The sequence below is a fragment of the Triplophysa rosa genome, linkage group LG6 (genome assembly GCF_024868665.1).
Source record: "Triplophysa rosa linkage group LG6, Trosa_1v2, whole genome shotgun sequence".
Classification (NCBI taxonomy): Eukaryota; Metazoa; Chordata; class Actinopteri; order Cypriniformes; family Nemacheilidae; genus Triplophysa; species Triplophysa rosa.
In genome coordinates this window covers 6,764,920-6,789,871 of record NC_079895.1, presented here as the reverse complement: position 1 = coordinate 6,789,871, position 24,952 = coordinate 6,764,920, and the positions used below count along the sequence as shown (strand labels likewise).

The following is a 24,952-nucleotide window of genomic DNA, read 5'->3' as shown; positions in this document are numbered from 1 at the left end:
TGGTGTGTGTGTGTGTGTGTGTGTGTGGTTGTCGTGTGTGTGTGTGTGTGTGTGTGTGTGTGTGTGTGTGTGTGTGTGTGTGTGTGTGTGTGTGTGTGTGTACAAGATCAGGATGGCACCACCTCAGCCTCATTTTGAGCCAGGAAAAACCCTGTTAACTGGAGGTAATCCTGCCAGTTCGTCTCTACAGGTCGGCCAGGTTCCTGCCGTTAAAGTGAACTTTTTCAAAAACAATCGGGGTCCCAGACAGTGAGTGACCTTGCATGTTAAAATTTAAAAGGGTTTTTTCGGTCAGAGGGATCTTTCTGCCTCCACGTAAGCTCCGCCCACAAAAATGTGTCACAATGTTTACTAACAGTAAAGGCGTCCATATATTAACTTCAGTGTTCTATATAAAATAAGCAAAAATATTTGCTAATGCCTAATTCCTTAAAAACAAGTAAAGTTCCAGTAAACAAGAATTAATATTTTGGGTAATTTTGCATATGAAGAAAATGTCCAATGTTTAAGAGTTTTTAGATATTTGTACTGCAAAACAAAACCCAAATACTAAGAAATTAATTTCTTGCAATGTACATCACAATGTAAACTGCTACACCCGATAAACACGGTTTACTGATTTCATTGCATGTAATTTGTATCCTACTTATTCATTACCACTTGAGCAATTAATTGAGAAATATCAGATGGCTAACTGCCAAACAAAGTTGACAACCCATGAAAAGATTATGTGTGTGTGAGCTCTACACTAGTCCCAAAGGGGTGTTGCTTTCTTCAGCATGCTGCACAGTAGAGCACGTAGTCAGCATGGCCTGGGGGAAGGTTAATGCCTCCAAAGGGGTTGACTTTCAAAGCCAAATTAATAGCAGATCTTTCAAAAGGACCAGGCAGGACATCTGTTTTGAATTCCAGTGGGTCTGCACGTTTCAGTGCGGTGCAATTCAATTTGCAGGCACAAACCATGTTACAGCTAGAGATGTAGCAGGCAAGACTTTGTCCACCTTCTTCTCCCCTAGGGGAAGCACGCATGCTAGCTCCTCTAACTGGGTCTCACAACCCACCTCCCATTTAAATACACAAAGGAAATGGAGCTGGAGACTGAAGTTTGTTGATCATGTGTCAGACAATCCTGAAAAGCACATATGGTTTGATCTTATCCTAATTGACATGTTTGTTTTGCAGCCTATTTCTTTTACAAAAGTTTAAGACCAAAATAGGCAAAAAGTTTCTCTGGTATTTTAATCTGTGCTGTTATCAAAATTTACTACAGTGTGTTATTAGAAGCCGTGTGACCGTATCCATCAGAGCTTAATTTGTGCTGGATTAAGCCGGATATGAAACTGGCACCTTCAAAATAGGATTGTATGATTTTGAAAGGAATTTATAGCCTTTTTGGATTTGTGACCCGTCAATACAGTGGGATCCAAATGTCTGATACTAATTTCAAAGTTTGCAATTTTAAATCTAATCTAATCAGGAGATAAACAAAGTTTTAGCATTTTGGAAAAAAAATTGAACAAAGTAATGTGCAAAAGGAGAACTATACGCTTCTGTACTATTTCTGTTTTAAATCAAATACGCTTTTTTCCATTGATCTCGTTATTCTTTATAATTCCTCTAAAAGCCCCGATTTTCTTGCTTTCACTAAAACACATAATGCTCTCTCAGATCATACTGGAACAAAAATATATCATCAGGTTTTGTACAATCTTAATGAGTCCATGCCAATGGGTAAATGCTGTCATTGCAGCAAAAGCGCAGTAAATAGGCTTAAATTCAGAAAAGCATGTTAATTTTGACAAAAATAACTTTTGTTCTCATACTCTTGTGCCCCATGGACTGTATGTTTAAAGAGACATCAAGTACAACAAATGTACAGACTATAACTTGCACTATATTTATATTAAAAGTAAATATTTTAGAGCCTCATCTTGGAAACAGCAACTCTCGCCCCAAATTAAAATCTCATAAAAAACAAATCAATTATAACTAGTCTCTATTTATGAGAGCACTTCGAATGCATCCTGTAAACCAGGATCTAGATAACAACAACACACTAGTGGAGAGCAGCTAGGTCCCATTTAAACAGAGAAAGATCTGATATGATAAAGACAACAGCATTGTATGGAAACTGGAAAGAGCTAAATACTGCAGTCCGTTCCCACACACGCCATTCAAAGAGTCTGTGTTTTTAGTGAAAACACAATTATATAAGGCCAAGGAAAACACATTTCCTATAAAGTTATTAATAGTTCGTAGAGCAATGAAATTTTTAAATCACAAGAGTTTACATGGAACATTTTTATTTATATATTTAACGCATGGTGGTTGACTTTAAGATGTCAAAATGTAATTCAAAGAGGACTTCAAGCAGAATTACTATGAAGATTACTACGAAGATTTGAGATTGAGCATCTCGTTTAACCCCAGTTTATTTGGAAAATCAAGCATCTTCCCAATCAAAATAAGAAATCAACAAAAAAGTGTGACAAATTCCAGCAAAATGCTTCTTGACCAAAATAAACATACAAGTCAAGTTCCACTATTAAACACTTGAAAGACACAATCTGAGCATCATCTAACCGAGCAGAACCTCATATGTCTACCACATTTCTTCAGTCCAATTCCCTTTCTCAGTTTATCATAAAAACGTGAAGTGTTTCCTTATGGTCATTACTTTTCTAAAGTACTGAAGAATATAAATTGCAGTTATATTTATAGTAGCCCATAGTAGTTCAGTACAGTATATGGCTCACCTGTTTCCACAAAAAGACGTCCATCTCGTTTAACTTCCACGACACCAACACATGTATGGCTGACAGTATAATTCCAGTGATGACCGCCGCTCTCATCCGGACCGGCAAAAGAGTGTAAATGACATGGATGAAAAACACGGTCCACCAGATTCCCTCAGACGCGCTCCGCGGCTGCACGAGCAGCACGCCGACCACCTGTACGACCAGTACCACCACAATGACCACATAGCACACTATCCACATGTGATCCTGATGGAAGCAGTTTCTGTTGCACACGACCATCAGCGTAAAGATGAGCAAGATCGCCACGGAGAAAACCACAACGAACGTGAGCCGACACGTTCCCCCGGCGCAGCGGAAGCCCAGCATCACCGCGCACACAAGCACCAGGACGGCCATGAGCATCGTCAGACTGCTCTGGTTAAGTCGGAAAAAGTATCGCTGGTAAAGCCTCTCCAACTTCTCCGACTGGAATTTCTTGGATTTGAAGATCTGCATCACGCCGTTGCAGCACGCGATCATGGAAAAGTTCACTTCGGGCATGAGCTCCTCCTCTGGCTTGGACTTGGTTCTCCTGTCCTCCAAACCCAACTCCACAGACTTGGGTCTCACTTCTCCATCTCGATACATCGGGGACGATCGGTTATTGTTGCGACTTTCCTCTCCATGTTCCTGCCAAGCAGACTTGGATCTGAAGCTAACCCGGCTGATAGTGGTCGTGGCTCGGCCCGGCTGTCGCTCGAAGTCATCCTCCTCTCTCCACCGACTGTTGGACCGTATGAGCTTCTTGCTGGAGGATCTGGCCGAGTATGGACATCCGTTCGCCACGGACTCAGACTCGCCCCAAGCTGATCTGTGCTCCGTCCCTCCCCTAAGTCCAGGAGCGCCAGCGCCGGGTGGGCTCACACTGTTAGATCTGGACATGATCTCGATTATTACATAAGATATATGAATATATGCAACTAAAATGACAAGCTTACTCGTGCGTGATCCCACAGTTTTGACAGACAACAGGCGCTGTTTCAATCATTATTTTGAGGAACGTATTGCACTTTACCATTTTAAGACATAGCTTAGCTTATTAGCTGGTGATGTATTTATAAGACGACTGAATGAAAGCTACACGAGACGCACGCTTTGCGGGCTGCTGTTAGACGTCATGAAAATCAGTAAACGTTGTCCTGAAGAGGTCTTCAATGCAGCATTTCGCCTACTAGATACCTGTATAACTAAAGTGGAAACTGAGGACCAATGTGAGCGGGGTAAAGTTGTGGAACAAAGACGAAAACAATTCCCCAAATCAATCTGCTGGTTCTACATCATTACAAATACTTCAGAGGGCACTTAGAAATAATTAAATATACAATGTAGTCATTGGGGACCCGTGTAGAGTGTCACGGGAGATGAAGTAAACCACAGAGGATGGTTACTCTCTTAATGTAACGGCGCTCAACATTTCAACCAACAAATACGCAAACACAGAGAGCGTAAAATGACGTCCAATTTAATGACCACTGACTTTACGCTCATTGCGTTTCTTGGTTCTCCTCATTTTTTCTCACAGAAACAAATAGTGTCCGCAAATGTACGGTTTGGTAAGAGCAGAAAGTGCAGAGCATGACTCCATGGCGTGTCCGCATTGATCCACGCAAGCTGTACACCTGTGAATGTGGACGCAGCCCACTAAACGATTACATGATCTCCCCTCACGATTGCTGTAAAATCCTGACGTTTCCGATGGTCCTTCATGGTCAGTCGCGTCACCCCCATGCAGTTATGACCTCATAGGTGTCCTTTGGTGATGAAAGTCTTCATCCGTGCAGATAGGTATTTCCAATACCTCCTGATGCAGCAGCAGCATCTGCGTCTTGATGGAGATGGACTGTCACGCCGCCAGAGCGTCGAATCCGCCTCGCGCGCACCGAGCCGCGTATCGGCTGTACTGGGTGAGCTGAGCGTCTTTTCCCTGCAGATTCTCGACACCGAAGCACACGCAGTATTGATTAAACGTTATCATTGCTTTTAGTGCTCCGTGCCTTTGTATTGCCATTCAACCAAGTCTGATCTTTACGCTCCGCCTTACGCGTTATCCTATTGGTTAGATGGCTGCACAAGTTTCCAACGACTTTTTCTATTGGTCGACGCATGTGTCACAGCATAGTGATTTGGATAAAGAGGAGTGTCTGTCCATACACAAGAAATATTTGTTAAAAGGTTTATGAAATTTTAGAATAATACAAAGAGCAAAAAGTATGAGGGAGATTATGAAGCATTTTAATTGAGAATCAATTAAATATTAGGCATTTATCTTCAGGACATTTTATTTTAATGTTATTGGAAACAATGTGCTGTCATTTTTATGTTTTAAGCATGTAAAACATATGTTTACAACTGGCCACAAAAATAATAACTTAACTGTTTTATGGCAGTCTGACAAAAGATCTTGTTGTTTGGAGTCAACAGCCTCGCCTTGTCCGGTTTTGTTTTTCATGGGTCTCATGACTTCCATCCTTTCACCAGATGAGATATAAACCTTAAGGAAAATTAAACTTTAAACTACATAAAAAATAATGAACACTGCTCAAATATAATATAAGGACGTGAAATAGGATTGTAGAGTACTTTTTTTCTTAGTTGTCTAAATAGGAGTTCATGTGTTTTAGATCACAGCACAGGAAACAGGATTTTTACACAAATTGTATTAATTCCGATTTACTAACTTTTTAAACAATAACAAAAAAGTGAGAGTAATCAAAAATTAATACTTTAGGCAAAAAAACCTAGTGACAAGTGATTAAAAAATGCTACCAAAATTCAAGGGTGAGAGCACAAAAATTACCCTGTAAAATTTTATTTGTATATAAATTAATTATTACATTAATTAAATTGAAGTATTTTAAAAACTGCATAACATGGTTTATGAAAATCAGCTAAACCAACAAATATTGCCCCATTATGTCAGTGTCATGGATAGAGCTCTACTGCCATCATGTGAAGGACGAACATAGAGTTCATGACTATGAATTAAATAGGTGTTTAATTGTAAACATACTGTCACAGTATGTTTAGATAAGAGACAACACTTCCAATTACACTACAGCTAAAACACTGAAATCAAAATAAATGTTTTAAATCTATATAAGCACACATATCCTGACAAATTGGATGCAAATGGTTTCGCTTCCCATGTTATGGTTTATTGTAAATATATATCATTCTATTACTATCTGTACAAAGTTTGCTGGTCCCATGCAAAACTTTAATATCAAAATCAGCATTTTTACTGAAGGGTCATGCTTCTGTTAATCGAGGTATTGCCACACCACTTTTACATGCATTATTCAAAGTTGTATTCCAGCCTACATGCATCTCATCCCATGCTAATCTTTTCTGGAAGAGGCTTGATATGGAAAACAGACCACTTTGTTTGCAAATACACTCAAACTTAGCAAAGGTTTTAGGGGAGGCTGAGAAGTTGGATTGCTCTGATGATTTCGTAGACAGACAATAAAGTGTTAAGTTAGTCTTGACTCTGAGCCTTTTCTACATATTATTAGATTTGACTCATTGGGAAAGCATGACTAGAGGCATTCAAATCCAATTAGCCCCAGAGCCGAGGCTAGTGCTCACTTTCACTTGGGCTGTACTCCTGTAGCCTTCACCCAGCCGAACACTTCCACAGTAAAGCTCTGAATGAGTCAGCTCAATGACAACAATACACATCTAATACATTAGCAGCGTTGACTGAGGTCCGAAACAATTTCTGTGAGATTAACACCTTTTCTGGGCAAATAGTCACAAACCAACCGAAACCGATATTTATCTAACACAGAACAAAATAAACAATCAACAATGGTTTGAGGAATTGCTTTTGATCCTAAATGGTCATTTAAAAAACACACCACAAAACAAACAAATAAAATACTAATAATCGTACAGTACAGTAGGAATTAACCAACATGTGTTTTTGAAGTTACTAAAAGTGTTAAATGCAAAACATCATTCACATACTCAAATATAAAACAAAATAAATGAGGTGTGTGAGATGCAAATACTTAAGTCATTAGATTAAAATGCCTGAAATATAATGCAGAGCACAGTACACAGAATGATGGGATATTCCTCCTGTTTGAAAACACCACAGACATATCTCACGTCTTGCGATTTTCTCTGAATGTCAAAGTCTGCTACTACATTTGGTCAGTTAACCTATTTTAGAACAAAATCTTCACACAGTAACTTGTATGTATTAGTTTGGTAATGCAATTCTCCTCTAAAGTAAGAACAAGCATTTAATGTAGTTACACGAGCCCTAAAATCACCAAAAGCAACAGTATTCTTGTTACCAAAGTATTAACGTTAGCAATCATCTTAATATCTGTCCTGTTTATCAACAAGAAGGCTTTTTCTTCTTTTTTTTAATCAGTAAAGTGTGGCTTTTAAAGGTTATCCACTTTCTCCATTGGTGCAATCAGTCTGATAAGCGCACGTCTGGGCAAGTTATTCCACTTTGCTGTACTCATCCACGTGACCTAGAACTTTCTTCCTCTGGCGCATCATGTGGAAATAGAGCTGTGGGAATACTGAAAAACACAAACAAACACTCATTAACAGAAACGGAGCTGTTGATTGATTGGACAAGCTCGAGCATTCAGAGCTTTTACAGTTACACAAGATCAAAATAGCAACTTATTTATGCACAGAATATCAATATAAAAACTCGGCATTTTGAGAAAACATGATAACATTTTTAAAGAACACTTAAATTTCCTCTATGAGTGAATTAGGAACTCACATGGAATGTAGGAGATCATGATGAGGATAAGGAAGGTGTGGTAGTCGAAGGAAAAATTGTACTTGTTAGGCAAGGTGATGGAGTAAAGTCCTGTTTTTTGCACGTATGGTAGCGCAGCGTAGATGGTCAGAAGTTCACCCGCCACACCCATTGGATACAGCACAAAAAAAAATGTGTACCTGTGAAGGTTTGCAAGATGGTAAGTTCCATTATTTCATTTTTACTATAAGTAGTGAGGTGCATGTGCAAGTGGTGTCCACTTAATTTATGAAACGTTTACCTTGCCCATTTGATGAGGTAAGGCAGATGGTTGAGCAGGCTGAAGGTGTAAAAGGAGTAACGGATGATTTCTGTGATGGTCCAGGCCGCCACGAACAGAAGAACACTGTCTTCACTTTGGACCTAAGACAAGAGGAACTATTCATTATAAGGAAGTTATGGAACTCCACAGCATGCCAGTTTCAATAAGTATTGTCAAGTCAAGAACCATGCAGTTATGTCCGCTATGCTTCCATTGCAATTCAACGAAGCCACTCATCACACAAAGATAACATCGAAAATAGAAAGAAGCATGTCAAAACTTATTCAGATCTCACAAAGATTCCAACATTGTCTCTACACACACACAGGCTTGAAAACGGGTTATTCAACAACAAAAACAGGCAAAAATAGACACTACATACAGTATATTAGTACTACTCTCCAGTTTTGGTTCAGGCAGGTTGCTCGCAGGAATACAATAACTGACAGACCTACAGTATACCCTTTGGCATAGTTGTCTTTCTCTGGGATAGACAATCAAACCCTAATTCTAAGTTAAAAAAAAAAAAAAACATTACAGGTAAATGCAATGAAATACTTTTTTCTTACTAAAATTGTACAAAAATAGCTGCTTGTCAATATTTGAATACTGGTGCTATAACACAGAATTAGCCACCAGGTGGCAGCAGACTGCGGACAATAAGTTTGCCTTCATAAACAGAATTCAAAATAATTTATTACTACTCATTATGGCTTGATAATTGATGATAATGATCAAAAGTAAATTGATTTATGGTGCAAACTTACCTCTCTAACACTGTGTGTGACTGCCCAGGTAAGGAACACCCGTGACATCACCTGGAACCCAGTAAGGACCACAGAAGAGGGTACGATTCCTTCACAACATTTAAAAAAAAAGGCAAAGAGATTAACCAGGTGATTCCTGCAATGAAGGTATAATCAGAGCATTCATGCAGACATAAGTTGTAATAGAGAATTTAAAATTACAAACTATATAGAAAAGAATAAAGTTTTAAAATCTCTGCATTGAGATTCATGGACCACAAAAGATAGTCAGAGACTCATTTTTTAAGATACACTACACAACACGAGAAAGCACACAAATAGACTTAAAAGACATGAACATGAATTTAATTTAAGAACAGCAATAATGAAGGCAGTGATTTGATGCAACAGAGCCAGCTGCATGTGGCTGGTTGTTTGCTCTGGGAAAGGTCACATTAAGCATTGAGTCCCAGATAATGAGGTGTGGACTGTGAACTCTGTGTTCCACGGTTGCAGCGAGACATCCGCTTTATCACATCACACTGCTGGTGGAGAAACCAGTGCCCATACTACAGAGTTAAAGGGCTTCACTTGCATAGACACTCTCATTGTTATACTTAACCGAGTTAATATTTATAGTATAGATTTTTTGTGATTCATTACTTACCCACTGCACAATGCAATATCTGTCAGGTGAGAAAAGACCAAATATTAAACAGTGCACGAGCCTCATAAAACTAATCAAATGCAAACACTCTACAGGAAGAGAAAACTATATATATTATATATATATACAGTATATATATATATATAAATTTGCATTTCACACGTGCATTCATACGTTTGTTTAATTGCAGTAAAAATAAAGCATTCATTAAATGCATTAAAATTTGAATAGCCCTCGTGTCACTCACCTCAAGAAGTGCACCAGTCTGAAAGAATTTTAGGGGCTTCTCTATGGAATAATAAAGCCCATGATAGCTGCCTCTGGCAAGGTACGCTCGAACAAGTCCAACAGCAATGACCAACCATCTAAATGAAATAAGAACAATAGGGTAACTCTGTTGTGTCATTGGCTTTGAGGAATCAGACAAACACAGAACTACATGCAAATCTCTTACAGCACAGCGATTGACAGATAGTTATGGGATGTAACAGTCTCATTTCAATAAAGAATCCAGTCCATTTACGGTTACACACATAATTCAGTCAGTGGTACATGTGGAAGTAACAATGTCTTTAGTTTCAGCTATCATTTACTTCTTTTATGCCTGGAAGAGAAAGGATAGTCCAGCATACTAGCATGCACACAAGAACCATCCACATCATCTCCTGAATATCTCCAACTAAATGAGCTTAGCAATACTAAACTAAACTGACTCAAGAGAATGGCAAGGTCAAGAAGTCAAACAAGATGGGGTGGTAAATACTAGTCCTAACTTGTGGAAAAAGCCCACTGTGGCCTCCAAATAACATGGAGAAAATGTAACACACCCGGTTGGGTAACTATGGTACTTTTTTTGCAACAGATGAGCGATAGTCCAATTTATTTGAACCAATCAGCTCGTTTGCAGTTCGTTTTAATGAAAAAAACCCTGGCTCGTTTAAAAAAATCGGTTCATTTATACCACTAATTTTAATGCGTCCTCAAAAATTAGGTTTTCACCATTATGATTAAGATGCATCAATTGTTTTAAATGTTGTGTTATTTTTGTCACCCATCTCTCAGTTTTAGTCCCAAAATTCTCGTTTTTCGTGATAGTAACAAGTTCAACCGACTCACTGAAAAGAACCGGTTTAGCCAAAGATTCGTTACCAAATCGGACATCAATATTGTGCAACAGTTATCAAGTTATGACACTACTGTACCAGTAAGGTGGACTTTCATTCATTTACGCATGACTCGACGCTCTCTGTAGCTTATCAAACTGAAGAAAAAAAACCCGCTGAATTTGCATACATACATTTAGACAAACACTGAGAACAAGTGACTGTTTAAATAGAACAATACATGCATGTACTGTAGACCCTGGTGAATCTCGGGCGTGTGCTGAAAGATTATACACACGCCGTTAATAGGCTTTGAATGTATTGCATTGCGTTGATTCGCAGAATTATCGAATACATTTAATGAGCTATTTTAAACAATACAGTGGTAAACTCAAAAGAGAAACAACAGGGAACCACTACAAGCACAGTGGCGGAAATCCTACTACTACCCATTCTTGCTGTCACACGCTGGAACAGAGAGCACGGAAGCGCATTGGATTTTCATCATACCCTGCTGTCATAACCACGTTGTAAATGACCAAATAAGCGGTGGCCAGCGTTCCGGGTCCCCTTTTCTTCTTGTTGCTCGAATCGTGCGCTGTTTTGCTGGTCCCCATAGCAGGTGCCGACATGACTGAGCTATCATTAGAGAGACTGGATCATCCAAGTGGTGCGGGTGAATAAAGGCGTATGGCCTTTTTGACATGTATAGGAGATACTTGCGCTTGTGGCGCCCCCTGTCGATGACAGAATCTAATTAATCTGTGCATTTCTTTCATTCATGGACCGCGTGCAATATTGTTTGAAATAGCTGTTGATACAAAATACTAAGCATTGAATAATAATAATAACACAAACAATGTATGTGATTTAATTTTTTTGTTTGGGATGGGGTTAACTATGTTTTAGAAAGATTTATTCCGCACCCTAGATGGCAGTGCGCTACGTTTTCTCTAGTTTAAGAGGACCCGACATTTATGCCTGACTGTAAAAAATAGATATTGTAGAAACAAACAATAATTTAACAATCTTTTCAATTCTATATAAATGGTCAAATTCGGACACTAGGTTAAATTCTACAATTATTTCTTAGCGTTATAAACATTATGCGCTTCCTTACAGGCATCTTGTTGGTCTACTAAGTTTACGGAAGAGCAACTGGTGGAAGTGAACGCAATTTAATGGATGTGGGAAGGATATTTCGTCGATCAACATAGACAACACGCTTTCATTTCGGTATTAATATATAAGAAGAGGTCACAAAATGCCTTTATTTGGCCAAAACCCATTTGATCAGGATGCGGGTAAGTTTGACAGTCTTGTTTTATATCGAAGTGAGTGCGATCCTGACAGGGCCGATTTCTATACAGTCATAGTCACATATCTTTAAGGGGTTTCCTTGTTCTCCCACTGATCGTTTTCTTTTGAGTAGTAGAAGTTTTCTTATGCTTAAGGATATTAATATTTAGGAGCCCAAACCCAGTTAAGATGACAGTATTTAACAATAGGCAAAAACTTATACTGTTGTGTTTGCTGACAGAGGTCCTAACCTCTGTCTGTTTTATAAGTTTACAGAGACTATACGTTTTGAGCTGTTTGGGTATACATGATAAATATTTTTTTTATTTTACATTAGTTTAATTTGTGAGTGGAGTTTCTATGAAATATTTATAAAAGCCCTCATTTACCTTTTTTTGTAAGGTAATAAGGTTTTTAAAACTTCCACATTAAAATATTTCTCGAGTTAAGCCTGTTGTGTTCGTAAAAGAATACACGTGTTTTTATTTAATATGAGAGGGACGGTTGTTTTGCTTGTTGTGACAAGTTGGATAGACTAACGTTACTCTATACAAAAGAACAGGCATAACAAGTTGCTTCTATTCTGAGTAACGGATGCAAAAACATTTCATTTACATTTAAATGCTTCTTCAAAACCTGGCAGGGCACTATGGTAACTTAATTACATAATCCTTCATTTAAAAAATTAGGAGCACAGTCAAAAATGTAGGCGCAAAGACAAAAAAGATTGTTTTTAATAAACATTTATTTGGCACCATATAGTATGCACAAAAATGATAAACTAAGCTTATTGGTTATTATTGATTATATACCAAGGGGGGGGGGGGGCTGCTGAATGCCTCATTGTGATTGACTGGCGAACATTCTAAGGGTGTGCAATGTTTTTCAGGAAGCGCACACCTACCTATAAAGTAGTTCCAGATCTGTAAACCACATTACAGTTTCATATCACTGCGTCAAGTTTTAATGAATAACGTTATTATAGAGCAGTGGTTCTCAAACTGGGGGCCCCAAGATGGATCCAGGGGGGTCACAGATTTTGTGGCATTTTATGAAATATAGAAATTTATCATAGATTTTATGCAATCAAACATCAGAAAAATGACACCACCAACCAAAAGAACTGAGGTTCCAGCATTGTATAACTGAATGTTTTTGGTTTAATTAAAATTCTAAGTTTAAGATTATACGTCTTTATATGGGGGGCCGCAAAGCGATGCACTTAACACAAAGGGGGCCTTACAATGAAAAAGTTTGAGAACCACTGTTATAGAAGGTATGCATTGACATCACTTTTGTCATGACTCGGGAGGAATAAGAGATTCGGAGACTCAAATGCGGGAAAAGAGGGTTTTATTGATCACACAACAGTCCACCTGAAACCAGCTACAGGTACCTCGTGAGCCCGTGGGGAGATGACTCGACCCAGCGGCACTCACGGTAAGAACGGTAATAGAATCCAGACAGGAAAAACCTTGACTCTAACGGACGCTCAGCGGGGAGGGGTCTCGACCCGCTGGCAGAATCCGAATGACTGTGGTGATCCCTTGTGAGGAGATGCCGGGAGGTGATGAGAGCGGAGGTCCGAGACGCCAGAGAACACTGAGGAGGTACAGGGGAGAAGAGAGTAGCCAAGAGCAACAAGACACTGGAGCACTACTGAAACAAATAAACACGACTAAGAGATTACTAAGACTAAGACAAAATAAACTAAACAAGACTGTGGCAGTCAGAGCTGGCATTACACACGCAACGGTCTGACAAAAGACAAGAAAACAAGAGGGATTAAATAGAGGGGACCTAATCAGCGGGGAATGAACAACAGGTGAATAATCATAAGGAGCCAAGGGGGACTGCTAATTAGGGACGAGCAACAGGAGTGTAGGTGATGAGGTGATGGAAACCCGGTGAGAGGAAAGCCTGAAGGGGAGACACGGGGACGGGGCTAATGACGTAGACACTAAACACTTGGAGAGCCGTCAAGACGGTTCCACAAGAGTTTGACAAAACAAAACAAACACTCACACAAGACAAGAAGGTCACGACTAGACTGAGATCACGACAACTTTCCCACGTGAACACGCCGGGACACGCTCCCTTGAGTGGTAAAACTAAGGCAAAATTGCTGCATTCAATAGGAGGAACAAAATCCGGGACTAAAACACGCAATTATTTGCTGAAACTACAAGCAGCTGGACTCGACGGTGATCCTTACGACTACCTTATGACTTACAAAGGAATCCTGATATCCTGATATTGTAACCATTCATTTTGCCCAGTGTTTTACCACTCAAGCAGTCGCATTCCGGCGTGTTCACATGGGAAAGTGACGACACGTGCATACCCTCTATACTGAAGCCAACTGTCCACCAAAGAATACAGACAAACCGAAACACGAATCATTAAAATATATTAAATATGTATATGCCTAATTAATAACATTTGATTTGAGAATTACAAACGATGAAATCAAATTGCACTTTAGTCTCGTGTGAACTTTGTGTCTTATAGCGTCACTTAGTTCGTCACTGAAACCAAACTTTTTAGAAAACTCCGGCCAGGGTGAAGATTTTTAGAAACTCCGGTTTCACCGTCTACACGACAACACTGAAAACACATAGGCACAAAGTTTATACTTTCAATGTCAAATATACTATTCAAATAAATGGAATAAATTCTTGCATTTCTTATATGAACAAACATTTCAACAAAACACACTCAAACAGAACATATTTTTAAAAAATGTAATAGATGTATAGTATATGTATAATTGCAACAGAAATAGTAAACAAAAATTAAGAAATTAAGACTCTTAAAAAGAAAAGTTAAAGGTGCAGTTTGTAAATATTTTTGTAGTAAAATATCCAAAAACCACTAAGCTAGTGTTATATGTTTTGTTCAGCTGAGTACTTACAATATCTCAAATGTTTCCAACTACTTGTAAATCGTGAGAAAATCGCCATTCTAAACAGTGACACGGGGCTGTGCAGTCGCCTGTCAATGGCGTCATATCCGCTTTACCCTTTGTTACCGCCATTACTGACGTAGAAACCAGCTCTCACTAAATCCTTTGTAAAGCTGCTTTGGAACAATGCACATTGTGAAAAGCGCTATATAAATAAAATTGAATTGAATTGAATTGGTGTTTCGAGTCTGACGTCATCACGCAACAGTGTTTTTTTTTTAGATTTTAACAATCATAGGTAGTTTAGATGGTTAGAGTAAGGTTAGGGTTAGGGTGTGGGTTAGGGTAAAGGTTTCGTAAGAATTGAAACACCAAGGATTTAGTCAAAACCAACAAGCCACGCCCACGGATCTGACTCGAAACACCAAGGATTTAGTGAGAGCCGTAGAAACTGCATGACAACAGTGTTGTGGACAAATGCGGAAGTAGTGTCTAGCAAGCCACTAACTTGTTTCGAGCAGTCACTTATTTATGGACCACAATTGTTCGCAACAATTATAAAACTTTACCTCATCTGCTAACATGATTTCTCGTTCCCGTCTGATTGATGGCCATCAGCGGTGGAGTTGAAGACAACAGATCATTCCTTCCCAGATCATCAACTTACAATATACATAGATTTTTCACAACATAAAAACTAAAACTGGACAGAACTCACCCTGCTCTGCACCATGCTGTTAATGCGTTTGTCCGAAAAGGCGTGTTGCTGTCGGCCCGCCCCTTCCAGCCTGAGACTGGTGGTCTGGATCGTGTGTATTAAAAATGAGTGGCTGCTTGCCTACAGGTGGATACTATTGGAAATGGTAGCAGTGTAGAGCCCTGTCTGGTAATATTAACCCTTAGAGGTGAAACATACATAATGTTTAAATTACTTTCAAGCAAGAGTTTAATTCCATCAGGAAATAGTTTATGCTTTCATCCGTTTGTTATGACTTGTGCTGAATGAATTGACCAAACTGACCAAGAATACAGTAAGAATATTCCGTGGAAATTTTCTATGACAATATGACATCGTAATGTATTGAGGGTCTCATTTGAATCCTCATTTGCATTTTAGAGAAAGCAACGAGTGAAACAAATACAACAGAGGACTGGGCCCTCATTATGGATATCTGTGACCGGGTGGGAACGACTCCGAATGGGTGAGCAGAAATTTGATCGCTCTGTTTGCCCTGAGGAAAATTCATCAGATTTCTACTTTCTGTTCAAATATCAGCATACGAGCTAGAGTTGAACAACTAAATTTATCGTTCTGTTAACATTGAACCATTCAGAAAATGCTTTTATCCAAAACATCTGTACATGTATTTAGTTGTTAGCTTTCTTAAAATGTTGCCTTTATGCATAATTCTTCTGATATACACTCTTTTTTTTTTCTTCAGTGCAAAAGATTGCCTCCGGTCAGTCATGAAGCGGGTCAACCACAAGGTCCCTCATGTTGCCATGCAAGCATTAACGGTGAGCCCTTCACTCTCAGTTCTTTATTTCAGGAACTGAGATAATCCCAATACTACGTGTTATATTTATGGGGTTTTTATACTGGATACGAAAAAGCGAATGTGAGACTCAACGACACGGCATAATTAAAACAATGGATTTTTCATACCGCATGCGAACATTCACAAAATGCGAAGATATATTTTTGCAGCATCTGGACTTGACAGCGTCTCTACAGGCCTTCACTCACAAACACATCCCAGCCTGCAAAGATGTTTCACACTCTATTTTTAGACATCACTAAATTCTTTCTCATTGGCTTTAGCTTTATCGTTACAGTAAGATTTTAAGTTGTTCATCAGGTTTGTGAGCTTTAGTAAAAAAACGCTTCACTTATCTACACATTAAAAGTACACCCCAGTAAAAGAAGTAAAAATGTTTTTTAAAGAGAGCATGCAATCCCAGGATTCTTATCATTATTTAAAGCCTGCATATAAAGGTTAAAGGCGGATTTTTACTTCTGCGCCAGACCTACGCCGTAGCCTGCGCAGAGACACGTACCCTACGCCGTAGGTAGCCTGACGCGTACTTCTCCAAATCTGTAACAGTGTGTCATTGCGACGCAGACTGCAAGCACTGTGATTGGTCTGCTTGAACCCCCTCCCTTCAGGTCAAAAAACTCAGTGATAGCTTCGGGTTTACTCATACGCATTTCCGAACGAATTATATAAATAAATTACGTGTTATTCTGTATGTAATAACTCAAGCTGCAAAAGTGACTGTTTACTTGTCGCTATCACTGCTAAATGCTTCAGACAGTATACACAACAAACCGTTTCTTCTTCGGCTCTTGTCTTGGTTACACAAGCAACATGCCTGTGGACACTGATGCCTAGTGGCCATTGCCTGTCGACGTGGACAACAACGCACAAGTTTAAACAAAAACCGGCACGTTGTCTACGGCGTAGGTCCGACGCAGAAGTAAAAACCCTCCTTAAGGCTAGCCTTAAAAAGCTTCAATCTAATAACTAATAGAAATTATTATTATGAATATGTAATGAAGTATTTAAACCGATAGATATCACTTTTATATTGAGCTTGCGTAAAGTAAAATTTTGTCTAAAGGTGATATTCAGTTTGTGAGCAAATCATTCTTTTGAGTCAGTGAGTCAGAGTCAGTGAAGTGGTCTGCCGGGTTTACAAATGTCGAATGGTTATGATTGAATAAGTTAATCAGTATGAATCAAAATACTCTGTATCGCCTAATCATAAATGTCTTTCAACATTATGGAAAAGTGAAATTCAGCTGTCCAAAAATGTGGAAACTGTTAGAAACGATTTGTAATGACTTCTAAAACACTTGTAATTTCTGTCATGTAGTTGCTTGGTGCCTGCGTCTCAAACAGCGGGAAGATTTTTCACCTAGAAATCTGTTCGCGAGAGTTTGCCAGTGAAGTTAAACAAGTGCTAAACAGGGTAAATAACTTTATTCCACGTATAAAATAAGAATAAATATAATTGCATGGATTGTGTTTTAAAACCACGAGTAGGGATTTGACTGAATGATGTCTGTCACTCTCTTCTCTTCAGGCTCACCCAAAGGTTGGCGAGAAACTAAAGGCCCTGATGGTCGAGTGGGCCGAAGACTTCCAGAAAGACCCACAACTAAGCCTCATCAGTGCCACCATAAAATCCCTGAAGGAAGAGGGAATGACCTTCCCCAGCTCAAGCAACCAGGTATTCTTACCAACTCAACTCACAAAATGGTGAATGTACTGATGTCAGCTGTTCTTGTATTTGGACTAGATAAGTGACCTTGTCTCTCGACTGGGTTTAAACTTGGACTCATGTGTCAGATTTGCATAAGCCATTAGTTATTCTGTGCCTATAGGAGCACCAGAAATGTCACAGATGTTTGTTGTTTTGCCAGGTAAATCAGTGTAGTTTTGAAGTTTCTGTCATTTCCAAAATGTCAAAAACACCACTGTGAGAATGAATTCTAAATCATGTGACTAAAAATGACTGCAGTTTCTCACATGACATCTGCTGGCACTTTAGTTATGTGGGTTAGAGGCATATGAGTAGTGTGTTAAAGAATGTGTGCAAACTTGAGACAAGTGAACCAAAAGCCTAGAATGGAATTTCCCGTAGCATATTTGTTTTACCAACTACATCTTGGCCTCATATTGTCGGTTGATCGTCCTCTCCTTGTAATGTTAGGCCATTATATTTGACTACAGCAACTTATTTGTTAAAGTACATATCAATACACATTTGTATTAAAACAGTTCAGAAGACTTTGTCCCTTGAAGGTCTATTTATGTAGGTCATGAACTACTGACTCGCATCTGATCTGTATCTACCTGTGAATGTTTGATAGCTCCTTTCCTGTGGCATTTACTATTGTACACCTACAGATGGCATTGTAGTCCTGTCTTGATATAGCAGTTGCGCAATAAAACCAACAACAGATTTTGTTTAAGAAAATTGAATGCTGTTTTTATCTATACACTTAAAAGTCAATGGGAACTGAGGCTGTCAATCCCTAACAATCTTCCTAATATTTCTTTTTGTGAAAGAAAAGTCATATGGGTTTGAAAAAACATGGGGTTAGTTTTCACCTTTTGGTTTAAACTCTCCCTTTAAAGTGGATTTATGCAAAATATAAAGTAAATTGAATGATATATGTTTGAGGGTTTGATCGATGCTCATTTTCTGACATCATTGATCTTTGTTTCTTGCAGAACTCCAGCGGAAAACCCAACAGCACCCCTGCCGCCAGCAAAATATCAGATGATGACCTGGCCAAAGGTGAAAAAAATAATGTCTGTTTGTAGTTTTGTCATCTCATATGGGTGCCTCACTAAAGCATCATTAGATTATTTACTGGCACTGTTTGCTGTATAGGTAGATGGGCAATTCTGTGAAAATGTCAACCTTACCATGAAAAAACCTTACTACACTTTTTACTACACTAACAGCACAGATATCAACATTTGGTAGTTCCATTACCCATGTGAGGTCTCTCTTCAAGTTTTTAAAGCACTTATTTTTAAAGTTTTATTAAAAACTATTTTTAGTGCATGATTTTGCATAGTCAGGTAAGTGCCATTTTCAGGATTGTCACATCCATAACAGCACATATTCCTCATAAATGGGGACGTGAAAATTAAAATAAAGTAACAATTTTATGTTCTATGAAGAGCCATCCCTACTCCATTTATTGGGTATTATTACTTCAGGTTTGTGCATTTTAATTCACAGAAATCCTAAAAAGTTTGTTGTCTCGCAAAGACCGTGTCCTTTTTTGTCACATCCGTAACGCATGTTTATTTCCCTTTTTTTAAATAGAAAACTTGTGCATAGACTGATTTTTTTCTGATGTTTAAACTCTATCCACAAGGGTTTAGTATATTGGTAACCAGTGTTGGGTGTAACTAGTTACTAAGTAATGTGTTACTGTAATTTATTTACTTTTCCCTTGGAAAAGTAAAGTAAGGGATTACTCTAATTTTTCTGTAATTTAATTACAGTTACTTCTGATGTAATTAAACTAAATACTTTGTGTAATATATGTGTGTGCAATAGTGGAATTGACATCAAAATTCAAAGTCTAACTTTAAAATCTGTGCTTTAATGTATAATTCTCACATTTGTAATACTTTGGTCAGTTAATAATATTACTTTATGTAGTTTTATATTATTCATTTGAATGAATATGAGCCGTTTCATGGCAATCCTTGAATCACTTAACTAATCAAGGTTGATGTAGGATATAGAAAGTAATTAGTAATAAGTAATGAAATACTTTTTGGAGAGAGTAATTTGTACTGTAATCTAACTACACTATTGAATATGTAATTAGGAACTAGTAATTAATTACTTTTTCCAAGTAACTTGCCCCAAACTGTTGGTAACAAATACATTCTCCAAGCATTTTTATGTCACATCCATAACGCAAAATGTCACATCCATTATGCTGGAATTGCCCATATAATAAGGCTATGTCCTGTTTTGTGCAGCCATTGAGCTGTCCTTACAGGAGCAGAAACAGCAGGTAGAGACTCGATCCCTCACTGTGATTGCTGATCCACCCTACAACACCAACAGCGTGAAGGAGTCTCGTAAGGTGCGCGCCCTCTACGATTTCGAGGCGGCTGAGGACAATGAGCTCACCTTTAAGGCTGGAGAGCTTGTGCTGGTCCTAGATGACAGGTAAACAGCACATCTACGATCCGATTGTTCAAGAAAATGTATGAGTTCACGATATGTGTCTCGGATCATTTTGAGTTAGTTTTATTGATCCATATGGATTTTTAATGGCCAATGCTGATATCCTCCATAATTGTGATTATTACACTTTTAATAATATTGTGGTTACGCTTTACAATATTATTGTCCAACAGTGATCCAAACTGGTGGAAAGGAGAGAACCACAGAGGAACGGGGCTTTTCCCATCCAACTTTGTCACCACCAACTTGAATGCTGAACCAGACCCTGGTAATACACAGTTTAGTGTGTCATCTTGTACAATGCCTCTTGTAATTGCACATGTAGATCTCCTGAATTCTGTCTGTCACAGTGATGTATATGGAGAAGACCACCGTTCCTGAGGAGCCTATCGTTGAAGTTAAAGCTGAACCTGAGCCTGTGTATATAGATGAGGTGAGTGCTGGATGTTCTGGATAGAGTCTGCAGATCTTTTTTCTTGGTGTTTTATGTCATGTGTTGGTTTTATTACCTCTACAGGAGAAGATGGACAGAACTCTTTACCTGCTCCAAAACACAGACCCTGCAGATGCGTCACCCGACAGCGCAGAGCTGCTTGCATTAGAAGGTAACAGGAACAGATAGTTCTACTAGACATGACTAGACAAAAGCTTTTCATTTTGTGTTAATTGTTATTTATTTATTTACTCCTCCCAGGTGCTTGTGAAAAGATGAACCCAATGATTGATGAGAAGCTTCAAGAAATGGACAGGTGTGTGTCCAGGTGATAAACATCAGGACTGGTTGCATTCTCAATCTTTGAAACTATCTCTCTCTCTCTCCTGCAGGAAACACTCAGAGTGGTCCGAGCTGAACGTAAAGGTGCTGGAAGCTCTGGAGCTGTATAACCAGTTAATGAATGAAGCTCCGCTTTACAACGCCTACTCCAAAATGCAGTCTGTGCAGGGCACTTACCCGGGAGCCCCTCCTTCGCTCGCTATGCAGGTGGGAATATTTACATGTGTGCAAATCTGGTTATTCTCATTTTCATTTCTGATTCTTTTATGTTTTACCGGTTTTATTTCAGGGTTATCAGCCGTCTGGAGCCTACATGTCCTCTGGCGTTCCTCAAGGCTATAGTCTCAGTACAGATCAGGCCGGTCCTCTCTGTTCTCTCCCTCCATCAGTCAATTCAGCAGCCGCCGGTCAGCCAGCGCAACCTCCCTATATCAGGTAATCACCCCCTTTTGTTGATTCGTTCATTCTGATGGTGCTGCTGAATACTGTTCTTGGGCTCTTGAAGTCCTGTTCTGTTCTCATTTTAACACTAGAGCTTATGATACTCAGTCCATTTATGGATTGCCGTTTTCCGTATTTAAAATTGTTCTGGGGTGTGGTATGATTTGTTATTGAGTCTGTTTAATTTCCAACTCTGCATGATTCTGGTTAATAGGGCTTCCCAAAAAAGCAATATGTGATAACTTGCTGAATAATGCAACATACCATATGCAACATAATAATGCGTTAAGTTTCTAAAAATCAATCTGAACTAAATTCAAAGGTATTTAAAACTGAAAATTGTGTTAAAATTACCGACATACTTTCATGATTCTTTCTGAATCTTAAAATGCATGCACAAGCACTCATCCACACACATTCATTTTCAACCCAAAACCTGAAGTATTCAAATCATTTCTTTATTGCAAACCATTGCTATTTCCATATTGCAATATGCACATGAAATGTTGATCTATTTTGCACCCCTACTAGTTACACTTAATGTTGCATAATGCATTTCTTTTCAAGAGCAGCTTGCATTCTTTGCATTTCTTGCGATGCATTCCACTTTTCAGTATTTGTTAAGTTTTTGGAGTAAATCCAAATACCCAGCTGTCGCGAATAATTGCTGAACTACTTGCAAATGTTCTCGCGTTGATTGTGCACATTTTTGGACTCCGAAGTACAACGTGAAGACCTGCGTGAGACGAAAATAAAACTTGGGTTAGAGGTAACATTCCTGATTAACTGTGATATTGTTCATTCTTGCAGTGGCCCCATGAATGCGGGATACGTGAACCACACTCCTGGAGCACCCGGTGCTTATCCGCCGCAGATGGGTGTGGCTATGGACATATCTGCCTATCAAAACGCTAATGCTGGTCTGCCTCCAACCTCCTATCCAATGTCAGCCCTGGCCCAGCCTACACACCAGCAGCCGCAAGCAGCTTTCTATCAGCAACCCCTGCTGTAAAGCTGTGGGAAAGGTCCTACTTCACAGTCGCTATGTCTCTACCAATGCAAATTCCAAGTGGTGAAATTGGGTGGAGAGAGTTTTTGATGGCAGGTGCATGAAAGATTTGACATTTGCTGATAATGTCCTGATCCACACAGGACAGCGATTCTCTCAATGGATGCAAAAACATAATCGTCATTCCTTCTTAATAACTCTTTGAAGAAGTTTAGGGCAGGTTGAGAGTCGTTGGAATGCATCACACTAACCTAAAACAAGATGTCCTCTCATGATAATCACCAGCATATTTTTAATTGTTCTGATTATGAATCATAAGATCATAATAATGCACATTCGTTATATAAAGATAATGCTTTTGATTGGTAGGTTCACAGTGCTGTTTTCCATTCTGGGTAGGAAGACTCCAACCATTTTTAATAGCACCATGCATTATAGAGAGGACAATTACATTAAGATTATCATACAGCAGATCAGCATATCTGGAAAGAATTCACGTGCCAAGACTCAGCACTTGTAGAAACTCACAAAATGATGGTTTAAGGTTCTGGCTGCTGTTATTGAGTCCAGAACTATGGGACAGAATTAGCAGAAAGCATTGTAACAGCAGTTTAAAGCCATTGTCATTGGCTTTCGTGTAATGTTTGTAAAAGCCTTTGCAAACTTTACATGATTTGAAAGTAGTCACAGATGCAATCCCTTTATGGTCAATCCATATGTTTCACTGTATATTGATATTTATAATATGAAAGTACCGCTTGTGTTTGCGTTGTGGGTGTTTTTCGTGGTCCGATTTAATTTAAGGCGTGTAAAATTGCATACAGTGTCTTATAATTTTACAGAAATGAAAAAATAGTTGCTTTTTTCTTCTTAGGTAGGTGAAAAGAACAAAAATACTTTTTCTTACAACCCCCACCCTCAATTAATAATGCCTTGATAAGGACAAAAATCACAATTTTCGAAATTCTCAGTAAAATGGGATTGTGTAGTATAAATATTATTTTCTTAAACTGCTTAATAAAAGATATTGTATATTAGATGTTAAGTATCTCGCTTTGTCTGTATTGCACCTTAACTTTATGAACATTTATTTACCACCAGATGCCTTTCGAGAGATTGAATAAAAGTAGAAATCGACTCGAGACTTTAATTCAGAAAGCTGCTGTATTTTGTAAACCTATATGTTTTAAGAGATTTATGTGTATTGTACTCTCTTTGTAACATCAATATTTCTTTGTATCCTGCCTGCTCATTTTTCAATTTCCTTTTGTAACAAGGTGAACTCTTATAGTCTTCAAAAAATAAAAATGACCTTTCAATAGCTGCTTTTAAGACTGCATATTTACAGAGAGAGAGAGAGAGAGGAAGATCTCTTTGAAACTGACTTGAGTGCTGCAGATGTCTTCTCATTTCTTTTAATGAATCTAAATGTTAATTAAGCTGCATTTATTATACAAGGCTGGTGTTTGATTCATCAGACATTAGTCATTCCAGGCATGTTTTGACAGAATCGAGCTCTGATACACTCCGCTAATAATCTGCTAATGATCAACCTCATGAGTGCTGGATCATCATAGTCTGCCTGGTAAAACTACAGCCACTGAATTTAATTGATACAGATCTGCAGTTTAGCATTTCCTTATCAATTCTTTATGCATGAGGCGCTGATTTATTATACCTTTGATTTATAATGTATATACAGTAATGTTTATTATTAGTATGAATACTGTTTTTGCATTAGTGCATATATATATGAAAATTCTTTAATCATTTATTCACTTTCATGTCATTTCAAACCTCTATGACATACTTTCTTCTGCAGAACACAGAAAAGATGTTTTGAAGATTTTCGGTAACCACTCAACATTGACCCCCATTGACTTCCAATGTATGGACACAAAAACCACTGAGACTTTTGTCAAATGATCACGTTTTGTGTGTCACAGAAGAAAGTCGTATAGTTTTTGAAACACATGAGTGTAATTACAGTAAATGATGAGAATATATTTTGTTTTTTGGTGAACTGTCGCTTTAAAGAATTTGACTTGACACTGTTTTTCAAACTTTCAATAGCTGAATAATGGTTAAGTCATAATCAGGGTAAAACTGCTTTTATATCACTTGCCTGTTATATTTGAGTTGCATTAAAGTAATCATTCCTAAATTGCATGTATTGTTCCTTAAATTATATTTTCGGGAATTGTGAGAAATTTTATAGCTGTATTGTAATGATGATTTGCATATTACATATTATGCATATAAGCCTAACATTGCATTATTGATCATTTTGATTAATGCAGTAAGGCCAATTTACCTGTACTAATTACTGTAATAAGTCCGTTCCTTTAGATTTCCTGTGATATATGTAGAATGGACACTACGGTTGTGTAATATCTCATGAGCCCTCATGACGATGCTGTGGTGA

At 38.4% G+C, this 24,952-nt stretch overlaps 3 protein-coding genes across 4 annotated transcripts in view; 1 reads left to right on the top strand and 2 right to left on the bottom strand.

Annotated features, from left to right (window-relative positions):
* Positions 1 to 4,903, bottom strand: part of adcy5 (adenylate cyclase 5) — a 62,517-nt gene extending 57,614 nt beyond the window's left edge. Inside the window, exon 1 of one of the 2 annotated variants that reach the window (XM_057335707.1) lies at positions 2,757 to 4,903. In XM_057335707.1, the coding sequence (XP_057191690.1) occupies positions 2,757 to 3,680 (924 nt within the window). In that variant the 5' untranslated portion in view covers positions 3,681 to 4,903. The remainder of the gene's footprint in view (positions 1 to 2,756) is intronic. The other variant, XM_057335708.1, reaches the window with a different exon arrangement.
* Positions 4,904 to 5,931: 1,028 nt separating this feature from the next.
* hacd2 (3-hydroxyacyl-CoA dehydratase 2) lies at positions 5,932 to 11,085 on the bottom strand. Its single transcript, XM_057335709.1, has 7 exons — positions 10,879 to 11,085; positions 9,513 to 9,630; positions 9,266 to 9,284; positions 8,620 to 8,708; positions 7,832 to 7,953; positions 7,552 to 7,730; positions 5,932 to 7,339 (listed from the first exon to the last, which is right to left on the bottom strand). Exons 1-7 carry the CDS (start codon positions 10,998 to 11,000, stop codon positions 7,257 to 7,259), a joined length of 732 nt encoding a protein of 243 aa, XP_057191692.1. The 5' UTR covers positions 11,001 to 11,085; the 3' UTR covers positions 5,932 to 7,256.
* Positions 11,086 to 11,506: 421 nt separating this feature from the next.
* stam2 (signal transducing adaptor molecule (SH3 domain and ITAM motif) 2) lies at positions 11,507 to 24,678 on the top strand. Its single transcript, XM_057336405.1, has 14 exons — positions 11,507 to 11,672; positions 15,690 to 15,774; positions 16,015 to 16,090; positions 17,450 to 17,545; positions 17,660 to 17,806; positions 18,814 to 18,880; positions 20,092 to 20,284; positions 20,476 to 20,570; positions 20,653 to 20,735; positions 20,820 to 20,907; positions 20,997 to 21,051; positions 21,128 to 21,284; positions 21,367 to 21,512; positions 22,329 to 24,678. The coding sequence occupies exons 1-14, from the start codon at positions 11,633 to 11,635 to the stop codon at positions 22,528 to 22,530; spliced, it is 1,530 nt and encodes a 509-aa protein (XP_057192388.1). The 5' UTR covers positions 11,507 to 11,632; the 3' UTR covers positions 22,531 to 24,678.
* The last annotated feature ends 274 nt before the right edge of the window (positions 24,679 to 24,952 follow it).